The sequence below is a fragment of the Ostrinia furnacalis genome, unplaced genomic scaffold (assembly GCF_004193835.3).
Source record: "Ostrinia furnacalis isolate ACB-3 unplaced genomic scaffold, ASM419383v2 OfSCF7487, whole genome shotgun sequence".
Taxonomy (NCBI): Eukaryota; Metazoa; Arthropoda; class Insecta; order Lepidoptera; family Crambidae; genus Ostrinia; species Ostrinia furnacalis.
In genome coordinates, this window is record NW_021137726.1 from 854,832 (window position 1) to 881,804 (window position 26,973).

At 35.9% G+C, this 26,973-nt stretch overlaps 1 protein-coding gene across 1 annotated transcript in view; it reads left to right on the plus strand.

Moving 5' to 3' along the window:
* LOC114364906 (nephrin) overlaps window positions 1-26,973 on the plus strand; it is a 111,278-nt gene that overhangs the window by 77,907 nt on the left and 6,398 nt on the right. The window contains exons 3-10 of the mRNA XM_028321266.1: window positions 15,447-15,655; window positions 16,144-16,257; window positions 16,984-17,169; window positions 17,453-17,601; window positions 18,157-18,301; window positions 23,814-23,950; window positions 25,702-25,870; window positions 26,499-26,656. Coding sequence (XP_028177067.1) covers window positions 15,447-15,655; window positions 16,144-16,257; window positions 16,984-17,169; window positions 17,453-17,601; window positions 18,157-18,301; window positions 23,814-23,950; window positions 25,702-25,870; window positions 26,499-26,656 — 1,267 coding nt within the window. The remainder of the gene's footprint in view (window positions 1-15,446; window positions 15,656-16,143; window positions 16,258-16,983; window positions 17,170-17,452; window positions 17,602-18,156; window positions 18,302-23,813; window positions 23,951-25,701; window positions 25,871-26,498; window positions 26,657-26,973) is intronic.

Genomic DNA, 26,973 nt, shown 5'->3' on the forward strand with positions numbered 1-26,973 from the left:
GTACCTATGTTATTCAGTTGGTAAAAAAAAAACTAAACTGTCAATGACATTCTGTACCTGAATCATTGTGCAAATAATTAAAAAAAATGTTTTGTCCTAAGCTGATAGTTTTGTAACTTAATTGATAGGTTTGACATTGCTGACTATCTTGCAAAAGATGAGACATGAGTGTGAAATGGTGAAAAGATGATTACAATTTTGTACAGTTAGGCTGGGTTGCACCATCTTACTTTGACAAACGTCAAAAATCTGTCAAACTCCATACAAAAAACAACGGTTATCGTTTTAGTTACGGTCAAAGTTAGGAAGTGCAACTCGGCCTTAAACTTAAAACTAACACACAGTTATTATGTAATCTGCCTATACATACCGTCGTTACATAAATAAAATAAGACAACGCCACTTTCATCAACAAATAATTGATACATTGTTCCTATCTTATGTTATTTTATTTTTATCAGACATAAAAAAATATGCTACCGTTTAATCAGATAGCAGGGAAATCTTTAATAAACCGGAATACTGCATGAGACGGTTATACCGTCGTAAACTGAATTTGAAAATGCACTGTTTTATATCTTAGCACAACATTGTAAAGGCAAGACTGGGAAAGTTTGTAAATTCTTTATTACAGATTAAACATTGTAAGAATCAGGTTATGTTTGTTGGATAAATCGAAATATCATTGTAAGTTTATTAAGATGAATAGAAAATTGTTTAGAACTATAGGAATTTATAGAGTCAATTTCTTTTTTTTCTACTTCCTCTATAGTGTACATGAAATCATGGTAAGTGTCTGAATTTATGATTTATTTTGTTTTTGAACGTTCGAATACAATCGAAAAATCTGTTTAATTAGAGCCATCAATTTCCTAAAAACAATGTTAACCAGCTATTAACTACCAATCGCAGTGAGTTAACAGAGTGTGATTTTCAGGTTAGGAAACAGATCATTCATTTTCTTTTTGATGTAATCTTGAGTTAATTCTTAGTGGGATATAGACTAATATCATAAACTATATTTCAAAATCTTTAACCCTTGAAATAGAGGCTGACAATAGTGTCTGAGTTTCTTGCGCTGCTTCTTCTCAGCACTGGCCTATTTATTGTCCTGAAGCAGTGGTAGGGTTAATACTGGGACGTGTAAAAGTGCTTTTTCAAAGCCTACTTGCATAAATAAATGAGTCCATGAGTTTTATAATATTACCGAAGAATGTTCACAGAAAACATAAGAAAATAAACAGTTTAAGAAGTATCTAGTAGTTGCCAATTTAAACGTTGTCGTTTACCTAACACAAATAGAGAACAAAAGCAGATCCCGCGAATGGAAGCAATAAGGTATTATGAGATCAATCGCGGCGCCAAGATCAGCCGCTACAAATCCCGGGATCTCTGGGAACTGGGACCTCTATCCCGGCTCTGTACTGCTTATAATAAAAACATTTGTTTCTTTAACACGTTTAACTGTTAGTTTATCGGATGTTGTAAAGAGGTTAGCAGGAAATCTCTGGAACAGGGAATGTGCCTGTTTGAAAATTTGAGGAGACGCGAGATATGGTAATCCTTTACTAATACTTAATACCTACTTAAATAGTATACATTGTGCCCGAATATTAATACCCGTAAAGAATCTAATAATGATGGACCGGCAGGCCTATTACTCATTTTAGCCTAAAAATAAAATTGCATTTGAAATAGGGAAGCACCTGGATGCGGGCAGCGCAGGGACCTATCGTTGTAGAAATCTTGGGGAAGACGTATCTCTCGTCGGACAAGACATTGGCTGGTGCTGAGAAGCTTTGCTTGAAATGGCAAAGAAATAAGATGAACCTACGACCTCCAGCTCGAACCGAAAACTCTACTAACGACTAGATCACAGAGGTGTTGACGCATCCTACTGATCTTTGCTCTCAGAAAAATAATGACTGTTTCCATTTCACGTTGTAAGAGATCACACACGCCCTTAATAAAGTTTGCTCTATCACATTCATAATCCTTCGGCATAACATATCAGCTGGCGCTGAGAAAGTTTGGTTGAAACGGCAAGAAATAAGACGAGCCTAGTGCCCGTTTTCATCATCAATCCCTAATTTTTAAGTGACCCATATGAAAACAAAATTCCTGTTGTGTTACCATAGGGGTCACTTAAAAATTGGGGATTGATGGTGAAAACAGGCATAGGACCTCCACAGTTCAAGCGAGTCGAGGCGTAGACGCATCTCACTGATTTTTACTCTCAGCTTATACTTACACGTCCAAAACAGTTTTCCCTACCACAGTCATATCCTTCGGGACAACATCCGCTGCTAATAACATTTGGTTGAAACGTTAAGAAATAGAAACTCGTAGGACCGTCGAGGCGTTCACGCATCTAGTGAGATGTGTGCATGGCGGCGCAACCAGTCGCCGGCTACCAACAGAATGTATGCAGCTCTATAGAGAGTTACTCACCTGGTGTCCGTTTGGTTGCGCAAAGCTGCATACATTTTGTTGGTAGCTGGCGTGGTGTCCCGGTGAAATATAGGGCTAAGAGTGATTTTTCTGAGAGTAAAGATTAGTAGATCTTTACTCTTAGAAAAATCACTCTTTCCATTTCACCTTGTAAGAGAAGCGCAAGTAATTCTGCAGCGCTCGTAAACCTGCTTCGAGCCCGTTTTAATGCGGCGTCCGTGCCGCAATAAACATCGGGACGATGAGCTACGAAAGAAGGTTCTAGAAAATGATGGATGATATTCTTTAGGTTGTTACGACTCAGTCAACAAGGCTGCGGTCAGATAACATAATCCGAACAGGCATGACATGGCTCAATAAGAAGGTCTTACCTATCTCTCAATATCTTAATTGGTAAAACATGTTGAATCACCTTGTAAAACTGTAAGACCAAATTTTAATCATGTTGCTCTGTTATATGTTTTCACACATGTTTATATAAATAAATATCTTTATCTTTGTCTCGTTTTCCGGCACTATATTTAGGCTGAGTTGCACCACCAAAGTTTGACCGTAAACATAACGTTAACCGATGCTTTTTGTATGGAGTTTGACAGATTTTTGATGTTTGTTACAGTCAAAGTAAGATGGTGCAACCCAGCCTAAATGTTTATTTATTTGTATTTTAGTTGGTGAAAAAGAACACTACCTACTGAAGACTATACAACCTCGATGAGTTTTTAGCCCAGAACTCCAAGTTTTCGAAATAGTGCAAACATTATAATTTGTTTTTTAGTTGAATTAATGAATGGCGTGTGCAGGGGTACAATGTTTTATTTTCCCGCTGGGGTTTGTTGTTATTATACAGCGATAACAATATGAGATCCACACTCCTGATTCAACTCAAAATTCAATAGTCCTGAAGAAAAATATAAACACCTCCATAGGTTCATCTTAGCTTCATGGATTACTAAACAAAACCAAGTCTCGAAACCTTTAAAAGGCTCCTTGTTGTTTCTTTTAAGACCTTTTTCTTCAGACTCCAATGGTCTGAAGGAATAAAAATGCACTACAGTTAGACATTATGACTTCCTTTCATCTTTATTGTTCACTTTGAAGACGCAATGAATATTGCATCAACAATTTTCAATATAAAACTAATAAGCCTTTTATAACATTATATAAGTTAAAGATGTTAATTAATTAGACTTTTATTAATATTGAGTCGTCCAACCTTCTTGGTTCCAAAAACTAAAATAAACCTGATTAATATCACATAGAAAGTATCTAAACTCTGATTTTTAATTCGACGGAATTTTGACATTTCAGAAGTGTTGCCATCATTGAAACATTCCCACTAAGGATGGAGAGCATTTTCACAAATTAAAAAATAATCCTTTCTTGAATTTAAGGTTTCGCTTAAAAAACTAAAGCTTAAAAATGTACTGATCATTTCAAAATGGTTGTTTGAATTTTTATTATCATATTTAGAAAAAAGAAGTTACAAAAAAAATTGGGAAATTATTTTTCTATTACTGGACTCCCTGGCCAATAATCCATGGGTTACAAACCTTTTTTATGAAAATCCTTTTGTTAATAAAATCTTAGCTTCATAAAATAATCAAGTTAACAAGATGCCAATTTTATAATCCAAGTTGATTATGATGACGATAATGATGATTGATGATCAACACATATTTTCGTTTATGTTAATATATTGTTTTACTGTGTTAAAAATACGTTTTTTTCTATTTAATCTCTAAAATGTACATAATAATTAGTGTACATTGAATTCACGAAACAAACAATAGTTCATTCTTGTAAGTTGTAGTTGATGAAATTTCATTTCATATTATTTATTAATAATTAAAAGCAAAAAAGGCTTATTACATCTGAATTGTCAAAAAATGACAGCTGTCAGAATTCCGTCGAAATAAAAATCGGACTTTAGTCACTCTAAAGTCGAAAGTCTAGAAGACAACTAGTGAACGTAAAAGATTAATGAACGTTGAGCTCTAGAATGTTAATAATGAACTTATTTTTAGGTAGGTACTATAAAAATCTAAACTAGTTATATAAAACTAAAGAGTTTGTTTCTTTGCTTTAACCCATTTAGACCGATAATTATTTTTGTAAATAAAAATTGATTTTTCAGCAAATACATACAAAGGGAAGCCTAAAAATCATGAAAAAAATATTTAAACAAATAATACCTAAATAGGGGGCCGTGGGGAGCCCGTACCATATAGGGTACAGTAGGTCTATAAGCAAGCAAAACATAGTTGTTGTTCAAAGAAGATTTTTATTTATTTTTGTATGATATAAAATAAAAATGAAATCGTATAATCACTAGTATCACACTTGGCACATTTAGTTCTTTTTTCCTACCTTCTCCGAAGTTAGTGAGGATAGCTGAAGAAGATCTGGCTTCTTCTGATTTGTTACGTTTAGTACTATCCATAATCGCATTTAGCAACACGACGATGGAAATTTAGCAAATCCATCGAAGAAAACTCTGAGGGTTATTATTTACATTGCCACTATCTTTATCGCCTAAATCTTCGGCAGTCTAATCATCATTAGCGATCATCTGACAAGACAGCAGTAGAAAAATACCAAAATTGCTTTATTTTTACTGAAATTATCAATTCTTTCATGATTTGTGGCAATAAAGTGAAGCATCAATTGCCTAAAACAAATAAAAATAATAAAAATTAAATTATATTTTTTCACACGATTTGCTCATGCATAGACCTACTGTACCTTATACGGTACACCTATTTTAGACTGGAATAAACCGTATAAAAATTATCTCAATAATATTTTTTTTGTAGTCATGATATCTAATTGTACTATATTTTTAAAATAAAATTGATAAATAACATAATTTACCATGAATAATAAGAAACTATACCTTCTTAAATACATTGTAAATATTTTTTTTGTTTTCTGTCGAGGAATTTCATAATTATTTCCGAAACCACTTGTTAAAACATATTTTTAAATATTTTTATGTAAAATAATCACTTTAAGCTTACTGTCACAATCATTTTTACAAATTAATAACAGTTTGGTACTTCGAAATATTTTCAAAAAGATACCGTACCACATAGGGTACGGTAGGGCTAAATGGGTTAAAGGCGCTAATCTCAGGAACTACTAGTCCGATTTCGAAAAGTATATTTGTGTTGGATAGCCAATTTGTCGAGGAAGGCTATAATGTATAAAATAACCCTACAACCAATAGGGGTGTAGTAAAAAAAGGAAANGCGGTCTGAAGGAATCAAAATGCACTACAGTTAGATATTATGACTTCCTTTCATCTTTATTGTTCACTTTGAAGACGCAATGAAAGTTGCATCAACAATTTTCAATATAAAGTCTAATGAGCCTTTTATTATATTGGCCTTTGTCTCATAAGATGTTAATTTATAAGACTTTTTAAAAATATTGAGTCGTACTCTTGCTCCCAAAAACTAAAATAGCTATTTTGTAGTGTCTATCTGAAAATACCATATAAATATCGCGTTGAAAGCTGCATCTGGTCACTCTACAGTCGAAAGTCTAGAACACAACTAGTGAACTAAAAGATTAATGAACGTTGAGCTAATTAATGCTAATGACGAACTTATTTTTAAGTAGGTAGTACCTACTATAAAAATGTTTACTAATTTTATAAAACTAAAGAGTTTGTTTCGTTGTTTAAGGCGCTAATCTCAGGAACTACTGGTCCGATTTCAAAAAAGTATGTTTGTGTTGGACAGCCAATAAGTTGGAAGGCTATACATATAACATCACCCTACAACCAATAGGGGCGTAGTAAAAAAAGAAAAATGTTGCAAGAACAGGAAATATTATTCAAACTATTTTCACACATACGGAGTCGCGAGCACAGCTAGTGAAAAATATAAGTTAGAAACTTTGCTAAAATCAGGAACCCAATATAACAGCTGTCTACATAGTGAACCCCCAGTCAGCAAAAGTAAAGCATTAAGCAAACTCAATTTGAGATTTCAAATTAATTGTAGCATCATTCCTGCTGCTGGGCAAATTTAATTTTGACAGCGAGAGTGGGACCACTTGATTGCAATTAGCCGGGTTTATAAGACGTTCAGTTGTTTTAACTAAGTTTAAAATTCCAGTTCGGAAGGTTCCCAAGTCTGTTACGATGCGGTTAGTTAACGATTGGGTTTAAGTTAAACGTATTTTGGGATGAAGCGAAGTTAAAGGTTACAGATTAGCGGGATGTAGAAGATACTAAGTAAAACTTTACTTTTTTTTTAATTTGTAAGGCGTTAAAGAACTCACTATGTTTTATGGCATTTTAGTGCCTCCCATTTTATTTTTTTACTATTTTACTAAGAATCAGTCAAAAGAAAATGAAGAAAGAGTTTCTCTTTCTCTACTATTTTAGTTTTGACAGCTTTTCATTCATTTTCACACCTATATCAAAAATTGCCATGAAACTAGCTAACCGTTTCAAAGTAAACTTTATTTTACACATCTAGCAATGGCGTCATACCTAATAAGAAATATTAAACTTAAAAATACGTGCACTGAGATTGCACATCCGACAGAACACTAAAATGCCCGAGTTCATGAGATTTCATTTGTCGCTTCGCGCACTTTTCGCTTCACTCATAAATTGTAGCTGGACGTATGAAGGATGTATTTTTGAAGCATTAGAATTCTAATTCGCATGAGAAAACTTTATGAATCCGTTACAATTTGCACAGATACGTTTGCGAAATGGTTGTTAAAACTCTACATAGTTTCAAAAATATGCTTTCAATCCCATGTTTTTCTTATTATGGCACATTATTAAAGCGTACCTATCTGTGTTTTGTGAAAAGTATATTTATGTATTATTTAAATAAATCATTATAAACTTACCATCAGCTTCCCGTTGGGCACCAAACTTCCACTCCAGTCTCCATCCTCCTAAAACAATAAGAAAAATTATTAAGTAGGTATAAGTATAGGATTTTACTTAAAATACATTAGATTTCTCTTAAATAAAAATAATGCCTGAAAACACCCTAGTGTATTTATGTGCGTATTTTTATTATTTTAATGAAACTTCATGAGTTAGGCTGAGTTGCACCAAGTTACTGTAACCGTAACTATAACAATAACCGGTGTTTTTGGTATGGAGTTCGACAGATTTTTGACGTTTGTTAAAGTAAGATGGTGCAACTTAGCCTACAACATCGGTGGATCTCGTGGCACATCAATAAATCTTGTTCAACAACCTATTAGATCAATAGATCAAGTTTGATCAAGGTATTTGTTTAATTATGCCAAAATTTTCTACCGTCTGGTTTGTTTTTTGGCAACCGCCCAATATTTACCAACCGTTGTAAGCCGGTAGACCAGCAATTTTCCTCCCAAGTACCAAGCCCGATGTAGGCCAAAGAGTATCAATTGACGTACTTTTTAAAACTGTCAAAACGACACTCTCCCATAGATTTTGTACGGCAATACTAGCATGTGACGTCACAATTTTATCAATTCAATGAAACTACTTTTTTCAATAATAATGCAACCAAAAATCGTAATTTACAGGTAATTAAAAATTAATTTAGTTTTTAAGACCAGCAAGAAGTGTCTTTTTAAAAAAGTTGTGCTTTAGAATTATTGGGAAATGGTGTCAAATACCCAATTGCGANTCATCTAATTATTCAAACTATTTTCACACATACGAAGTCGCGAGCACAGCTAGTGAAAAATATAAGTTAGAAACTTTGCTAAAATCAGGAACCTAATACAACAGCTGTCTACATAGTGAACCCCCAGTCAGCAAAAGTAAAGCATTAAGCAAACTCAATTTGAGATTTCAAATTAATTGTAGCATCATTCCTGCTGCTGGGCAAATTTAATTTTGAAAGCGAGAGTGGGACCACTTGATTGCAATTAGCCGGGTTTATAAGACGTTCAGTTGTTTTAACTAAGTTTAAAATTCCAGTTCGGAAGGTTCCCGAGTCTGTTACGATGCGGTTAGTTAACGATTGGGTTTAAGTTAAACGTATTTTGGGATGAAGCGAAGTTTAAGGTTACAGATTAGCGGGATGTAGAAGATACTACGTAAAACGTTACTTTTTTAAATACCAAATACATTAAAGAATTCACTAAGTTTCATGACATAATTAGTGCCTCCCTTTTTATCTTCTTATTACTTTACTATCTTAATAACCATCAGTCAAAAGAAATTAAAGAACGAGTTTCTCTTTCTCTACTATTTTAGTTTTGACAGCTTTTGCAGTTATAAAAAATGTGATATTCATTTTCACACCTTATCCATAATTGTACTAACACTAGCAAACTGTTTCAAAGTAAACTTTCTTTTATACATCTAGCAATTGCGTCATACCTAATAAGAAATATTTAACTTGAAAATACGGGCACTGAGATTGCACACCCGACAGAACACTAAAATGCCCGAGTTCATGAGATTTCATTTGTCGCTTGGCGCACTTTTCGCTTCACTCATAAATTGTAGCTGGACGTATGAAGGATGTATTTTTGAAGCATTAGAATTCTAATTCGGATGAGAAAACTTTATGAATCCGTAACAATTTGTGCAAATTCGTTTGCGAAATGGTTGTAAAAACTCTACATAGTTTCAAAAATATGCTTCCAAACTCCATGTTTTTCTTAATATGGCGCATTATAAAAGTGTACCTATCTATGTTTTGTGAAAAGTATATTAAATGAATCATGGAAAACTTACCATCAGTTTCCCGTTGGGCACCAATTCTAAGACGTTCAGTCTCCATCCTCCTAAAACAATAAGAAACATAATTAAGTAGGTATAATTATAGGATTTTACTTAAAATATATAAGATTTCTCTTAAATAAAAATGATGCCTGAAAACACCCTAGTGTATTTATGTGTGTATTTTTATTATTTTCATGAAACTTCATGAGTGTTAGTCTGAGTTGCACCAAGTTACTTTAACCGTAACTATAACAATAACCCGCGTTTTTTGTATGGAGTTCGACAGATTTTTGACGTTTGTTAAAGTAAGATGGTGCGACTTAGCCTACAACCTCAGTGTCAAAGTCAAAGTCAAAATTTCTTTATTTGTTTAGACTAATAAATAGTTCTTACAAATCGTCATATGCTCTTAAGGAGCCTCTACATGTCTCATAATCTTTTTACCCTACCAGCGCTTCGAGACCAACATTTGGCAAGTGCTGAGAAGAAGCGCCGCAACAAACTCAGTCACCACTGTCTGCCGGTTAATATAAATAAATAGAAATAGTAGTAGTAGGTAGGTACATTCGATTCAGGAGCAGTTCACTGAATTTACCATGCATTCTTGTATGGTGTATCATAAGAATGGGTATACAAGATTGCGTGGTATATTAAACAAGGTAGTGACGTGCTAATATCTAGACTTACATATTAAGGTACTAGTAGAAATGACTCGCATACATAAATTTGAATAATTTGGATTGACCAGTCCCCGAAAGCAGCGCCTGTTCACAGACATGACGAGTGAACCAGCCATCGCTTCACTCGACCATATTAGAGGGAATGTAACGATCCCGTGGCACATCAATAATGTTGTTCAACAACCTATTAGATAATTATTTTATTTATTTTATTGCACCGCCTTAGTCTCTTAACTCGACCTGTGGTTGACTGGCAGAGAATGCCACCTGGCATTAAGTTTTATTGTGCAAAAGTATAAATAAATAAAAATATCAAGTTATTTGTTTAATTATGCCAAATTTCTCCAACTTCATGTTTGTTTTTTGTCAACCGCCCAATATTTACTATCTGTTGTAGACCGGTAGACCAGCAATTTTCCTCCCAAGTACCAAGCCCTATGTAGGCCAAAGAGCTCTAATTGCGAGCGCTAGTCCCACGTATCGCCGAGTAAGTTGCGGATCAGGTGGTCATTAGTGGGCACCGGCATCGAACCCGCTACCTTGTCTGGCCCACCGCCAAGAGTATGGGGTCGCCATGGAAAATGCTACCGAGGGATTGCACAGCAGTAGGTAGGCTTAGTGCGAGTTTACATAAAACTGCATGAAAACTTAAAGTAACGCCCTTATTCACAAACATTACTATGATTCTCTCTCTATGTTATATCTTACGGTCCGCGTGGACGCACAGGGTGATAAACGAATCATTCACAGAGCTCTATTCAATGATGTGCGTTTGATTTGCTGCTTACTGGTGTAAAAGTATGATAGATTTTACAGCATCTCTAGCGTATAGTTCAAGAAATAAAATCTTCATAGATTTTTTGACGCATTCGCTAGTGACTACGTTCATGCAAATTCGCACTAAGCACATAGTGTGCTTACCATAAGTTTACGTTAGGTGTGCTCGCTAGTGAGTGCGTNCAAAAAATCTGAACATTTTAGTTCTTCAGAGAAGCCGCTAGGGGCGCTGTATAATTTGTCATGCGATTTATATCTTTTTTTACGTATTCACTAGCGAGCACACCTAACGTAAACTCATGGTAAGCACACAGCTCTACATATTCGTAGTACGTAGCTCGTAGTATAACAAAGTTGCTACGGCTACGCGTTTAGTGTCTTTTAAACTACGTAACGGATTGTAATGCAGTTTTTATCAATTGGGAGGTAGTAAGTGTTGCAAAAATAAATTCAGTACCTACGAATATTAAATTCAGTACCTACGAATATTAAATTCAGTACCTACGAATCCGGGGCGGGCCACTAGTGAATAATACTTATTATGTTACCAGCCAAACCCGCAAGTATAGGCCAATTTAATTTGGTCTTAATTATCCTACCCATCATGCCAGGAATGTAGCCTACGAGAATGTAGTCCGCTAATATAAAAACTAGAAAAAATATTGGGCGTAGGACGAAATTGTTTTTTACATAATATTATTATTATACGAAAATGAAAACGTCTGTACAGCCGTAATTTTAGCCGACTGCGCCAGAAGGAGGGCTATGTTTTTTAATTAACATTTTCTAAATCTAATTTTCGCAAACTACGAACACCGCAGTACAAACCTCCACAATGCTTCAGCGGTACAATTTATAGGAGCCTTTGTCCCACTTCCGGTTGCATTTAACGTTATTTATTACCTTATAATAAATGTAAGGCTTTAACTGACAAATGACTTTCGTTTTATTCCCTAAATCATGCAGTTCTCGTATATTTTATTGTAAGTTAGGTTATAAAATAATATCACTCATTCATTTCGTAATACAATAGAAACCTCTTAAGTAACTAGTTTGCTAACTTAATTATTTTGTAACTTAACTATTTATTTTAATCAAATACAGTAAATAAAAGAACAAAAGCATACATTCATTTAATCACAACACAATAATAACTCAAAGGTGACTTACTCGTAACTGACTGACTGACTGACATAGTGATCTATCAAGGCACAGCCCAAACCACTGAACGGATCGGGCTGAAATTTGGCATGCAGGTAGACTCCACCCCTAAGGGGGTAAAACGTCATCCACGCGTACGAAGTCGCGGGCGGCCGCTAGTCTTTAATAAAATAATTAGGTATAGTTTCAATGAAGTTACGGTTTTATATCACAAAGTAAAAAGGAACAAACCCCGTATATTATACGCAAGTGCCATTAAAAATTCATCATTAAACAACAAACATCCATTCTCAAAGTTTAGGCAACTTGAAACCAACGTTATAACCACTTAAAGAGTAATTTCGTTTAAACTCCTCCTCTGTGCCAAAAGTCCGCTTCGCTAAATGTCTCAAAAAGTCTATCAAAATGTCTAGACTATTTTCTTTTTAACTTTAAATTTGTTACTAGGTATGTGGGCCTAGACACTGAAAAGTAGAGACACCAAGGGCCTATTACAAAAAGTTGAAGGAGCGTTGAACACTTCATTTTTAAAACAGAGTTCAACGCGCGTTTAGTTACTAAAAAGATAAGCAGAGACCGCTTTAGGCCGCTAAATTTAGTACTTTACGCCCGTATTCACAAACGATGCTTGCTTAAGTGAAACAGCTAATCGAACGCACAGCGTTGAATAGAGCTCTGTGATTGGTTCGTGTGTCACCCTGTGCATCCACGTATACTGTGCGACCTCGTAGTAATGTTTGTGAATACGGGCGATACACATAAGGCTCTACGCCAAAGAGGGTTAGATTTTAGTACAAGTGCGACAAAAATGACAAAAATATTTGTAGGTATTTATGTTTTTGCATAAAAAATACCTACTTACTGATAAGTATGTGTAAAATCCGCTGTAGTTGTCATAATAGAAAGTTATTTTAATTCAGCTGTCGGCTCAATGGCGCCGTGTAAAATGTATAGCGTGATTATTTCATTTGATTATTCCGTTTAGCCTAATGTCCCAAATTTTTAAGTGCACAATAAATTGTACTACATACGATTACAATTTTAATCTAAAATATACTGTTACAAGAGATTTTGGAGTGTTTTAACTTGATTTTCGTTTATATTCTGTAATTTTTCTGGCTAAAATCATTTGTTCGTTTGCTGAAAGGAATGCGCACTCATTGGATTTGGGCCAACCCCGGTGATTTGACCAAAGAGTTATGGTGAATTCATAAATGTTACACAAACTGTTTTCTGTGGTAAATAGAAAGCTATATTACTCATTTACTGCGTTTTCTTAGATATTTCGAGTGTTCTATAGTGTGGGTGGAGAGTTTATTAGAGTTGAGCAAATATCTTTGTTTGGCCTTCCGGAGTACTATGGTTTCTAAAGATTCAGTTCTGCAGCGGTAATTTCATTGATTTATGAAGTTTTTTGGTTAGACAAGACTGCTGTCTTGAGTCTAGATGCAAAGTATGATGCAGCAAGAATCCCCAAAAATGTCTAGGATACTCACTCCCATTACATTGAAGACGTTAAAGATTTTTGAAGGTTTCGGGAATATTCAATGGGATTCCAGTTCTTGGCTGTAACCAAAACTTTTTAATACTGATGAATTTCCAGTTTCTAGTTGAAACTAAATAATTCCCTACCAAAGTCTAAACAATTTGTTGAATTCAATGCTAGTCAGTCATAAAAGTAATTTTATTTTCTACAAATCAAAGGACGTCCACTGCGGAACATAGGCCTCCCCCAATGACTTCCACATCGCACGGTTGGTAGCGGCTGCATCCAGCGCCTTCCTGCTACCTTTATCAGGTCGTCGGTCCACCTTGTGGGTGGATGCTTGTCTATGTGAATCAGCAAATCTAACGCACAGCGTTGAATGGAGCTCTGTGATTGGTTCATAAGAACCACTTATTTATATCACTTGTGCGTCCACGCGCAATAGGAGACTTCATTGTAATGTTTGTGAATCCGAGCGTAAGTTTTGATTAGAATTGGCTACTAGAATGACAGCTCATTCTAGAGGGGATTGGTGTGTTTTTACAGCTCAAAACACACCAATCCCCATACATTTTGTATAGCAGTTTTTTGAGTTATAAAGGTAGAACCACCCGGCACATCTGTAAATCAAAGGGCCGAAATGATGATGATGATGATTTTTAGTTATGACATCATATTTCTACCAAATCAATTGAATTATTTATTGATTTAAAAGCTACTAAAATCAAAATTTTTAGGAAATTCAAAGAAAAGCTTTATTCAAAGAAATGTCTTTGAATTATTGGTTTAATGATATCAAGCACTCTATTTCTATTGGATTTCGATTATCGTAGTTATTCGCAATTTTCAATCTCATTATTTTAAACTACCTACATTGGATAATATACTCTGCGGCATTGGAACAGAATTACTTACCTTCGCAAAAACAAGTAATATTGCGTCTTATTGATTCCGGTAAGAGCATTGGGATCTAAGCAAATATTTCCCCTTAGATTCACTGGTCCATCTCTTGGACTGTATCCAAGGAAGGGTGGATCTCAGACTATAAACAGTGATGTAACGATTGACAGTTCGATTATCGATATTCTGATCCCTACCTGCGGATTGAACTTAATGGTACGATTTCTGAAAGTATTTGAAATACGCGCTGTCCGAACGAAGTCAGTAAAGTTTTATTTTACAGACAATGCCATAAATTTCTATTATCAATATTTTAAACTATTCTCACTCTTTTTAAATTACAGCATAAAGAGATACCGGGCTTTATTTTATTCAACCAATTATGGTCTAACAACAGACATAGCACTATAATGAGAATGTGATTATGTTGTACCAAGTGGTACTAAAAGCTGTTTAGTTTGAACTGTGTGCATCGTCAAAATGCAAACGTATTGGTCTTGGATCACATTACACAATGTTATCGATACTTGTACATCAGATCGGTCCCATCACTATTGTAGACTGTATTGCTTCCTTCCTACTGGGTTTTAAAGTGTGAGTCACTTGGTGGTATTGTACTTTTGGCAGGAGCGCGACATGAATTAAATATTTGGCTGCGTTCTGGATGCATTTATTGAATTTATGTGATAGTAAAGCTTTCGCCTTTTGTGTTAAGCACCATGAGTTATTGTTATGTAACTCAGGCTATGAATAAGAGAGGCAAATCAAGAGGGTATGCGATTGAGTGCGGATATATTGAGTTTACGTTTGGAATCTCTCAATACATTTTTAGTATACCTACTCGTATGTATGTAAAATGTATACGCCGCATCTCAAAAAATTAGACAACATACTATTTTCATGCAGTATACAAACACCCCCACAAGGTGGACAGACGACCTCATAAAAATAGCAGGAAGGTGCTGGAGGTAGGCCGCTACTAACCGGTCATTCTGGAAACCATTGGGGGACCGACGATCTGGTAAAGGTTGCGGGTAGTACCAAGATGCCCCTTTGACTGTTTTTTACGAGATTGTAATAATATATAGAATCCATTGTTGGCTGTAGGAACAAAAATACCTGTTTGTATTATTATTATACTGTTGTTTTTCTGAATAAAGAAAAATAAAATTAAATAAAAATGCAGGCAGCGCAGAGCCGATCGTTGAGCAAATCCATGGGGAGGCCTTTGTCCAGCAGATGACGTCATTTGGCTGAACGAGCAGTGGAAACTAAATGAACTTTTTCTTTACAGTGTCGACTTCAGAAACGGGCCGCCAGTCCACTGGGCAGTCGCCGGCGAGTTCGGGACCCGAACCCACTTCGTTCTAAACGAGTCTGACCCATCGTCGGCCCACCTCTCAGTGGAGAAGGTGGCTCACCACGACGAGGGCATGTATAGGTGTAGAATAGACTATGTGGACAGCCCTACCAGGAATTATAGGGTGAATTTGACTGTTATAGGTGAGTTATTGAATAGCTTAGTTATTATTAAAATGATGTAATCCTTTTTACTTTTTATAGTAAATTGTTTAAATACTAACATACGTTTTACAGTCTGCGTTTATTGTCTGAGCTTCAAAACAATATCAAACACCGAATGTTAATCGGGCATATTTTCAAAGTAACCTATTTACCTACACTGATTTTGTAGTTAAAAACAGCAACTAAGTAGTCGAGGGAAGTTATAAGTTTAATAGAGGTCGATAAATTCGATTCTATAACATCGAAAGTATTGAAAGATTTCATAAAGAAAGGCGTTGGATGCAGGCCGCTATCAACCGGGCGATGTGGAATCATTGGGAGAGGCCTATGTTCAGCAATCTAGACGTACCTACTCCTTCATTTTCATCATCATCATTTTCAGCCACATGAAATGATGATGATAAAAATATTTGAACATGGAAAATTTAGTAAAGGAATTAAAATATTACATAGATAATTTCTTTCAGTTCCGCCAGAATCGCCTCGGATATACGACTCCGAGGGCAGAGAAATTCTAGGTCCCATCGCCGGACCTTTTAGGGAAGGTCAGGATTTGCTGCTGTCCTGCGCAGCCGCTGGAGGTAAAAGCGCCTTTTAAAATTAAATTATTTTCAATTAAAATACAAAAAAATGTTGTAAGTTAAAATAACTTACAGGTTATCTTATGAAAAAAATCGCAACTGAATGAAACTGAATCTTAAGACTGAGTTGCACCATCTTACTTTAACTTTATCAAACGTTAAAAATCTGTCAAACTCCATACAAAAAGCACCGGTTATCGTCATAGTTACTGTCAAAGTAAGATGGTGCAATCCACCCTTAGACTGGGTTGCACCATCTTACTTTAACTTTGGCAAACGTCAAAAATCTGTCAAACTCCATACAAAATTCACCGGTTATCGTCATAGTTATCGTTAAAGTTAGGTGGTGCAACTCAGCCTTAGAGTATACTCCTAATAGATAGTTGAGAGTGAATTTTGGTAAATGAAATGGATAGATATGATCGCGTTCGCCTGATAAAGTCAGACCGAAATGTTCACGAGCAAACCGAGAACAAAAGCTTTTTAATTCTACAAACATTACTTTTAAATAAAGTTCGTTCGTTTCAATCAAATAGCGTCCACTGTTGAACAAAGTTCTCCCCTAACGATTTCTACTACGACCGGTCTTGCGCCGATGGACCGACGATCTTCTGCCCACACTACGTCTTCCGGCCCGTGATTGACACACATTGAACTTTTCTTCTAACGGCACTAAGAGCTATTATGCCCCGTCCAAAATACAGCTCACAAATATTTTTCCTCCAGGAAAACCCCCACCCGATGTGTCCTGGTGGAACGGCAACGACCGGCTGGCCATCACCAAAGGAGGCTCCGTATGCCAGCTCCTACTCCAGAGTTTATCAAGGGAGACCTCAGGAACACGACTCCATTGCAAAGTGGAACCCCCGCTACTGCAGCCTATAGTTAGGGAGGTCACGGTGAAATTGTTTTGTAAGTATTCATTTTTTATTTTAAATTGTGACTAGAGATGTTGGATTCATGATAAGCGCTATAAAAAACTTGCCTGTAAGGTTTAAAATTTCAATGTAAATCTGTTTTTGGTCCAAATTAATAAATAAGTATAAGAAAAAATATCCGAGGACCGCTGGTTCGATTCTTTTTAAAAATACGCTAGTGGAGATTAAAGCAAAAGTGTCTACATTTGCGCATCCTCTAACCGGTTAGAATCGATCAGATCGAAATTGTTTTGTTCCTAACATTCTATCGTCCGCAGTGAAGCCGCAATTCGTCCGGGTGTCCGGCAAAGGCGCCGTCCGGGCCGGACAGGACCGATCCTTCGTATGCACTACGCGTGGCTCCAAGCCGCCGCCGAACATCGATTGGTTCATCAACTCGCAGCTCGTCGACTCCACTTTGACTCAGGTGGATTTTGATTTTATACTAATTGTTGCTAACGACCGTTGTGTTGTATTATGGAAATTAGTTTAATAGAACAGTATACTATATCTTCTGTATACGAGTGTTTAATTTTGTATTTTATGCGATGTTTAGGTTTTTTTTTTGTGCAGAATAAGGTAGCTTAAAACTTACTAACTTTTTTAAAGTTTTTTTTTTCTTTGTTTGGGGCAGTAAAAATACATTACGGGCTTATTATTATGTTTTTAAATGAGTAGTAGAAAAAGCGTGTTATCCGACTGCTGAAGGTAATAAGAACGAAATTCGGAGATAAAGAAAAGTTTTAAATAAAAAGTTATTGATGGAATTTTTAGACCAATCACAAGGTAATCTATGATTGAGAATGAATAGAGGTTATACAGACTTAAAAGTTATGTGCTTTTATGAGTTAAAAGTTAAATAGATAGCAAACGTTTTAAACTTAAATATCGAAATTGAAAGCATCAGTTTCGAAAGTTTTGAGTTCTCAGCAAGTACTCGTAGTATCGTTTAACTGTATTAATATAAAAACATTGGTTTTAGATGGATGTCGACGGCGAAGTGACTAAGAGCGAGCTAACGTGGCACGTCAGGAGAGAAGACAGTGGCAGGCAGCTGGTCTGCCGCGTCTCCAACCCCTGGTTCCCTGCCTACACGCTGGAAGACTCTGTGATGCTTAACGTTATGTGTGAGTCCTTGCTTTCTCTTTTTAGTATTAGTTGTAAAGGTTATGATAATATTAGTATAAGGCTTCTAGAGCCACCGAACAGATGGTCTAGTCTGTTTATTAATAGGTTGATTTAAGCTATAAGTTTTCTGATTAAACGCTTAAAACTTACTGGAAAATAGGTGTGGCCCACCAAGGAATCAAACCCCAAATATCTTACACCCTTATTCACAAACATTAATATGAGTTCTCACAGTGCTCGTAGAGTGCACAGACACACGCGAACCAATCACAGAGTTCTATTAAATGCTGTGCGTTCGATTTGTTGCGTTACTTATGCAAGCATCGTTTGTGAATACGGGCGTAAGTTAACATTGGTGTAAGGCTTCAAGAGCCACCGAAGAGATGGCTTAATGTGCTAAAATATAATGTTAATTCAAGTTAGAGGTTTCCTGATTAAACGTGTAAAAGTTACTCAAAAATAGGTGTGGCCCACCAAGAAATCAAATCCGAAATATCTTAGTCCATAGAGTTATTCTACCTACTCTTTTTATTGACCAAACCTTTTGTATTTAAACTTCAAAATGCAACGAAAGGTATGAATGAAGCTATCTATCAGTACGAGTAGGTATACGAAGGATTAAATCAAAGGTAAGAATTTCCTCGCTTTTGGATCAGTTGCTGCTAAAAAGACAAAACTTTTATACATTTTCGTCATGCTGGACAGTTGAAATATTCATAATAATTACGTCCTGTGTTGACGCTGTTGCCATTTAATTATCTCTTAAAACAAAATAACTTAATTAACGTTGATGAAAATTTTTAATTTTATTAATTGCACACATTCCAAACAGCTGAAAATCCGGTCCATCCAACAAAAAGCATTAATAAGCTACAATTAATAATTCCTTGTTTTAAACTGCACTTTACAATTGAGGACAAAATAATGTCGCGCGGCAAAAACAAAAACGGATCCACTAAAAACCACGGACAATATATCAAAAGCGCGCCACACACGAGATAGGGAGCGGGAGTTCCGGCCAGTCCAGGGCTGTCCAAGACTGAGAAAAGTTTGGGAAAATTAAGGATAATTATGGAATTATCATTAATACGTGTATATTGTATAGTGTATACACCTGAAAAGGTAGAACTAAGAGATGCCTGTTACCTATTTATAAGAACCCTTGTAACCTTTGTTCATATGTCATAGTCAAAGGTCGAAATGCAGTCTCTTCGCGGAATGACTGGTCTATCCTAGGTTTGAGTAAGGCCTTCAGGCAAACCCCGAAGTGAATTATTATTTCGGCCTTTGACTAATTCAAACCTAGAAGTGCCTAAACGGTTCAGTCAAACGTCGAAACTAAAATAAATCTGTTTCGGGCTTTGCCTAGTCAATCCTAGAAACGACTGGCAGACTCGGTCAAAAGTAGACGGCAAATAGAAACCGGCCAAGTGCGAGCCGGATTCGCTCACGAAGGGTGCCGTACGACTCTGTTGTTGTATGGGAGCCTCCCTTAAATAATTATTTTATTTTAATTTTATGATTTTTTTATAAAATAGATATGCAACTTAATATTATGTGAATATTTCAAGGGTTCACCTGTTAACGTTTTAATATCAAGTAGAAAACTACAACAAGTCACGTTTGCTGTTTGGGAGCCCCCCTTAAATATTTAAGTATTTTATTGAATTATTTATTTTTAAAGTAAATGATTCATGAGATACAAGCCTGGTGACAGAAAACATTTAGCGAAGTCATAATAATAGGGTCTAAACTCTTTATCCTTTAAGGTAACAGAACCCTAAAAATTAGTAATTAATCAAAATCGATCTAGAAACACTAACAAACAATCTTAGTATTGTATAAGTTTAGTTACTCGTACCTTCACCTAAAGAGCGTCAAAACCGACCGTCGTAACGCCTTTACAATAAGTTCGAGATCAGAATTAAGTACAGTTTAGTTTAAAGTCTTAATTGAGGTTTGACTAGTCAAACCCCGATTTCATGAAATTGAGTTTCGACCTTTGCCTTACCAAATTAGTTACTCCTAGGTTTGACTAACATTATTTAGTCAAAGGCCGAAATGTTTGGGCTTTGACTAAGACTTCTAGTCAGACCTGAGGATTTACTAGTCAAACCTAGGAGTGCTGGAACTTCGAGGTTTGACTATAACACATACACATTAAAGACTTTATTACTTTATCATGTTGTTGGTCGCACGCAAACAGTGTTTTTTTTTACAGAAAAATGAAAATAAAGGCTGAAATATTCCAAAAAAGCGAAGAGAAAAGAAAATAGTCACAGCTATGTAGCAAAATCCAAATATTGCAGAAAGTCACTGAACGTATCGGTGAACTGATTGATTTAAAACAGGAGCTGTTCGATAAGCTGCCTACATATTGATTACTGTTCCATAAAAAAAAATGTTCTACAACTGAAAATTCGATTATAACAACTTTATATTCTGTGTAATCACAATTGCAATTTCCTAGCAGCCCTAGTTGCGCGGTTTGAGCTGTGTGCCAACAACTTTGTCCCGAGTTTAAATATTATCGCGGGCGGGTCTTGTTGCGCGTTATTATGTCGCGTTCGTACTCTTAGCGCTTTACAGATAGGGCGGTTTTTGTGGCAGGCACTGTACAGCTACATGAAATAAGTTTTTTGCTGACTTACATAAATCTGCCAAAAAAACATAATACTACAATCGGTAACAGTCTGTGTCTAGCTTTGAAGAAGAATGCTATGAAAAAAGTTTCTTCAGGCCACTTATAGGAATGTTGTTGCTATTTCATAATTCTGAACAAATCAGTGCAATTCATGAAACAAAACTTCATTAAATAAAAATTTGAGCAACAAAAGCTCCGTTTTTGTTCTATTTTACAGCATGTGGGGTTCACTCGACGGGAAAAAAGCACATTTAACATTCACCCTGTGACGCTGTAAAGGCCACAGTGACAAATGATAGGCAGGTCTATAGAAAAGGGATGGATCGCGTGGAAAAACGCCCAATCTGTTACTGCCTTGTGGTGTGTATCTTTGCAATGTAACTTGAGGTGTCAGATTTGGTACGAACCTCGCCTTGTCGCTTTTAGTGCTATATACGTTTTAAGAAATCTTTTACGGGCTTAAGCGACGGTTTACTTGAAATAAACTGGGCCTTTATTAAAAAACTCGACTGTAGTAAGCAACTTGAGTGATTTTCTCTTTTTTTACTTTCAAAAAAGAGGTGCTTAGATTGTTGGTCTCTTGATACGTGAGGGTCAAATCAAAGGAAGGGAATGCAAATTGAAATATCCTTTCGAATTGTGCCCTGTTTGATAAGGACATTGCAGGTACGAATCAATAGTAAGTGGTACATTTTAAGCCAGAGAACTTTGGGTTATTCAGCTTTACTAGTTCAAAGATCACTATCAACCGAATGGCACAAGGCAAAGAGGAGTGAAAAACCAGATTTGTACTGGAAAATGATACAGCAAGCTTACCCACTATCTGCAAAACGTTTCTGCAGCTAGCAACAAATGTTAGAAAAATTCCCGGCAAAGTTTATTTTATAAACATTTCCCATTTCAAAACTTGTGAAATTATTCAAAAATACACACTAAAAAGGACATAAATCACGGTCACGCGAGTCCCCTGTGTATTATTTCGTTTTCGAAGTTTAATAACAACACCTGGGTTGTATTTCTCGCAGTGCGATAACTTTCGAAGTTGTCCGTGAAAAATATAGTAACTTTATTTCAACGAAATTATTTTATGCACGTACAAAACGCAATAATACGACTTGCAAAACAAACAAACAATGTAATAATTGTACCGTTACCTACTCCCTAGACATGGTTGATGGCATAGAATAAAAGGTACAGAAGTGAAACTCTATCAATTGCATAAGGATACTACATAATTATTATAATACTATGATGCCTAATTACACCCAAATTTAAGCGGCCAACCTTAGTATTCAAAGAGTTGATATTCAGTAAGAATCATCTTACCTACTTCATAATTTGCCTTTGTTATGCTCAAAACAACTTAACTTATTTAAATAATATTTCCCAGAAAGTAAGGCTTTTAGTTGATAGGATATCTTTTGGTTCATTAATTTAGCGAACCTAATGGTTTCTTCTAAATTACTCTAGCAATATCTGTTGCAAATTAGACTTCGTCAAGTAGTTAGCCATAATTGTTTATCTAAAATAACGACAGATAAATTGATTTGAATTTCGGTGAAACCTTCGAAAATCAATTTTGAAGCGAGTATTCGACGTACTAAAATAGAAATTCGACGTACTGTATTGGACGAGGCCTTTGTCCAGCAGTGGACGGTACTAGCTTGGAACGAAATTGGAGACTCGATTTTAGAGTAGTAGAATTTTACGAATATTAAAGACAGTTCGACAAAAACTATAATGATGATGATGATGATGATTGATGATTGTTTCTAAAGACGCCATCATATCAAGCTGCTGTGGTATCCTAAGTAGTTTTTTTTAATGCATGGCAAGGCAGTTATTTGACCGCAATCGCACCTGGTGTTAGTGAGATGCGGTCTAGGATGGAACATAATCTTCTCTGTAAGTGCCTATTCACTCTCGCCTTGAAAATGCCCGGATTATAGTATAATGGATGCTGTTGCTACAAAAATGTATAGTTAAATGTGCATTCGACTGAACAACGTATTTCAGCGTTTATTCTTTGGCCAAGTGTTGGTGCGGGCTGGGCAGACTTTGTCAGTGATGCCGTGAGCGGAATAAACAATTTCGCCGGCTGCCTGCCGAATACCATTCCGTTCCGGCTTTGTTCAATTTTAAACCGTGATTGGCCTGCATCTTCTGCTAATTGATGCTAATTGTTCTTTGTTATCGGTAAAGGTGTTATTTTAATTACGGATACCGAATGCGAAATGAGCCAATGGAATAAAAATGGAATAAAATGAGTCTGGTTTAATATCGAACTATGGGTTACAAAAAGATTTTTGCGACTGCACATTTTTTACTCATTTAGCGAAGTAGTTACCTACGTAACATTGTTACATACAACTAATTATGCTACGAAAATCACACCAAACTTATTATGGTCAAACAAATTGCTGGAAAACTTCTAACAACTTGTTTTGATCGTCTTCATTTCGTCACACCATTTGACACCTTTTATGTAATAGTCAAAGCCCGCGTCAAAAATGTATATTATAAATCTATTAGCTGCTAATAACATGGACTTACAAAACGTTAATTTAATCTATTATTCTCATGACCCCATGAATCAGGAGGCCCTACACTCTCAGTCCCTTTCAAAAACTCTTCGACAGCCAATACTTCTACTCCGCTAACTATTCTACTTTATTTCATCATCATCATCATTTCAGCCATAGGACGTCCACTGCTGAACATAGGCCTCCCCCAATGTTTTCCATGTTGATCGATTGGTAGCGGCCTGCGTCGACGACATCATAAAGGTAGCAGCATCATAAAGCGCTGTACGCTGGCCGCTACCAATCGATCATTCTACTTAGTTTAACAATTTATATTTGTTACAGATCCGCCAGTAGCGCAAATATCGCTGATAGAGCCCAAAGATCCCCGTATGCTAAGAGAAGACGAGAACGCTGAACTGCTCTGCTCGGCTGACGCATCACCGCCTGCAACCAACTTTACCTTTTACAAGGGAACTGAGGTAATCTTTAATTTGCAGTTCTACTTTACACCACCAATAACCCCTCAAACACAAAAACTGGATAAGTCCCAAAGGTCCCAACTTAATTTCAATTAAAAAAGTGGTTGATCGAGCAGGCGTTCTATAAAATTGACGAACTGTTTGGAAATTGAATTGTTATTGACACTGTTACCCACTATTTATTTTGACATTTAATTGACATTAATTCTATTTGTATTATTAATTTATTTATTTGGACATGATGTGCATTTCTTTCTTATTATCTAATACTGCAATTGTTTATTATTAATAAGAAAATATATTGAAAATTTGATATGTAATGAACATTATGAATAAATTTCTTATTCTTATTCTTAATTTTGAACATATTTTTTGGATACAATTTAGTGACAGAAGGTTAACAAAAATATTCTTAATCTTTTTTAATTGCTTAATTTAGTATTTTCTTGCTTCATTTTCTATGCTTTGATGTAAAATTACAAATACTTTGTATGTTACTCGTTCCACTTAAGTAAGTAATTCGCCAGGACCTATTATTTTGTCAGGACCTGTAATTTCAGCTCACGATATCACAAAAATGAGCTATCTACTTCACTTTTAAATTAAGACATTTAAAGCTTCCAAAGCTCGACTTAAAGCTTGAAAAACACGTGATTGCCTCACTTGGTAGCGTTTTTGATGGTGGGACTTAATCTTACAGTTTATTTTGCACCTCAGAAACGATTTTTCATGCAAACAGAAAATTTCTTTCACGTACGTAAGCCCCGAGTGGCGTGTCACGTGCTAAGCTAATGTTATTTTAATTATAACGTTATGAAAATTCAATTTGTTATAACGGAAAATAACTTTATAATAACCGACTATTATGTCCAGGAATATTAGTGTGAGAATAAAATCTGGAAAATGTTATAATTGGTTTTATAGAAAAACTTTGCTTTTGGTTTTACACAAAGCAACTCTTTTTCTGTAGAAATTATTATAAAGCGTGAGGAAAATTATTTTTCTTCGTTGCTTTTTGGTGAAATTATAAAATAAAACCAACATCAAAGATTTATTCAGCTATTAAGTTTGATTTGCTAGTTAAGTTTTTGATAGAAAATTAATTACCTAATTTGAATTAGATTATAAGATTTTCAGGCAATATACTCGTAGTCATTTATAGCACGCAATGCTTATTTAGTAAATAATCTAAACTAAATAATAAATGGCATCATAATTTTGCTGACATATTATTATCCTTTTAGATAAAAACTCTAAATAAAAAAAAGCATTATCATCAAGCGGTGATTCAATCTTCTCTAATTACTTACTAGGAACCAACTTGACCTTAGTTGGCTTTTTATTGACTGTCAAGCTGTAGATCCTGGTCACACAGGAATTGCAGCGGTGGCAACGTGAGGTGGGAATATTCCCATAGAGGCAAATAGAGGGTTTGTTCTACATTGCCCATGCTGGCTAGATCCAATTATTAGGAAGACGGTTTATATTGAAACTAGCTTTCCACCCGCGACTTCGCCCGCGTTGAATTTTGACTGTCACAGAAAGACTTTATCGCGCGCGTCCCTGTTTCAAAAACCGGGATAAAAACTATCCTACGTCCTCAGACTATCTCTATGCCAAATTTCATCAAAATCCGCTCAGTGGTTTAGACGTGACAGCAAGACAGACAGAGTTACTTTCGCATTTATTATATTATAAGTATAGATTATTTTGTATAATTTAAGTTACATACATAATTTTGTTTTAATTAGGTGCATTTGATACGTGACGACCCCATCGGGGGAATAGNAGGGATAGCAGTGGAGGGCAGCAAGTTGATCCTGAGAGGGCTTAGGAGGCACCACTCCGCGATCTACCGGTGCCGGGCGAGGAACTCTGAGGGAAGTGCGCTGAGTGAGCCACTCACTTTGAATGTGCTTTGTGAGTACCAAAGAAAAAACTGTTCTTAGCCTCTGGTAAGGACTAGAAAGCGCAACGTACGACGTCCACCCACAAGGTAGACTGACGACCTTGAATCTGCTTTGTGAGTACCAAAGAAAAGATACTGATTATAGCTTTTTATCATAACTACTGAAGTTAGACTTTCCTAAGCAATACCTGCTTATCAGTGCTGAAAAAGTTATCGCAAACTATACGACAGCAACATTCAGATGCAGTATTTTTAAGGAACTATTTCATCAATATTGTTTCATTACAAAGTAAACTATTGTGGAAAACCTTGGAGGAGGCCTTTGTCCAGCAGTGGACGTCATTTGGCTGAAACGAATGAACGAACGATAAAAAATTGGACATAGTTTATGAAAGTTCATGAAAAATTTACATTTGATTCTGGCAAAAGCAGCGGCAGGACTGTGTGTTGTGATGTTTAGCAGGCTAAAACTTAAACAAGGGCATCAAATTTGGTTTAAATACTGAATGTGAAAAATGTGATAATGTAACGTGCTTATCCGATTTTTGTTTCCTTATTATTAAGAAAATATTGTTTTAATTCTTAGCTGAAACGAAACCTTCTTCGACTCGCACTTGACCGGTCTCTACCTTCTTCTAGCCCGCCCAGAATGCGCGACAGGCAGCGTGGTGCAACAGATAGCCGGTGCCCCTGGCGGCGAGGTCAGGGCTCGGTGCTCCGTCAGTGCTCCGTCGAGTAGGGACGCGGGCCCTTTGCACTTCTACTGGACATATAATGGCACGAGGGATGTATTGCCGGTGAGTTTCATCATCTCTATAACTTGCACTTTATGATAGGTATTCAATAACTTCGAATAGGGCTTCCTACGGGGACACACTATTTTTCATAGGTACTATCTTTTGCAGGATACCGTATCTTGATACTAAACATTCCACAAACATTCCGTTTGTAAAGTCCCGCATTAAAACTGGACTTGTAAAAATCATGATCCAGTTCAATTATAAGAGTATTGTTAAAACTCTCTCTATTAATACTCTAATAGTACAGTATCCCGCAAAACTATATTGCCATGGAAAAGAACCCAAGCGCATGTAACATAATCTATCGAACTTGG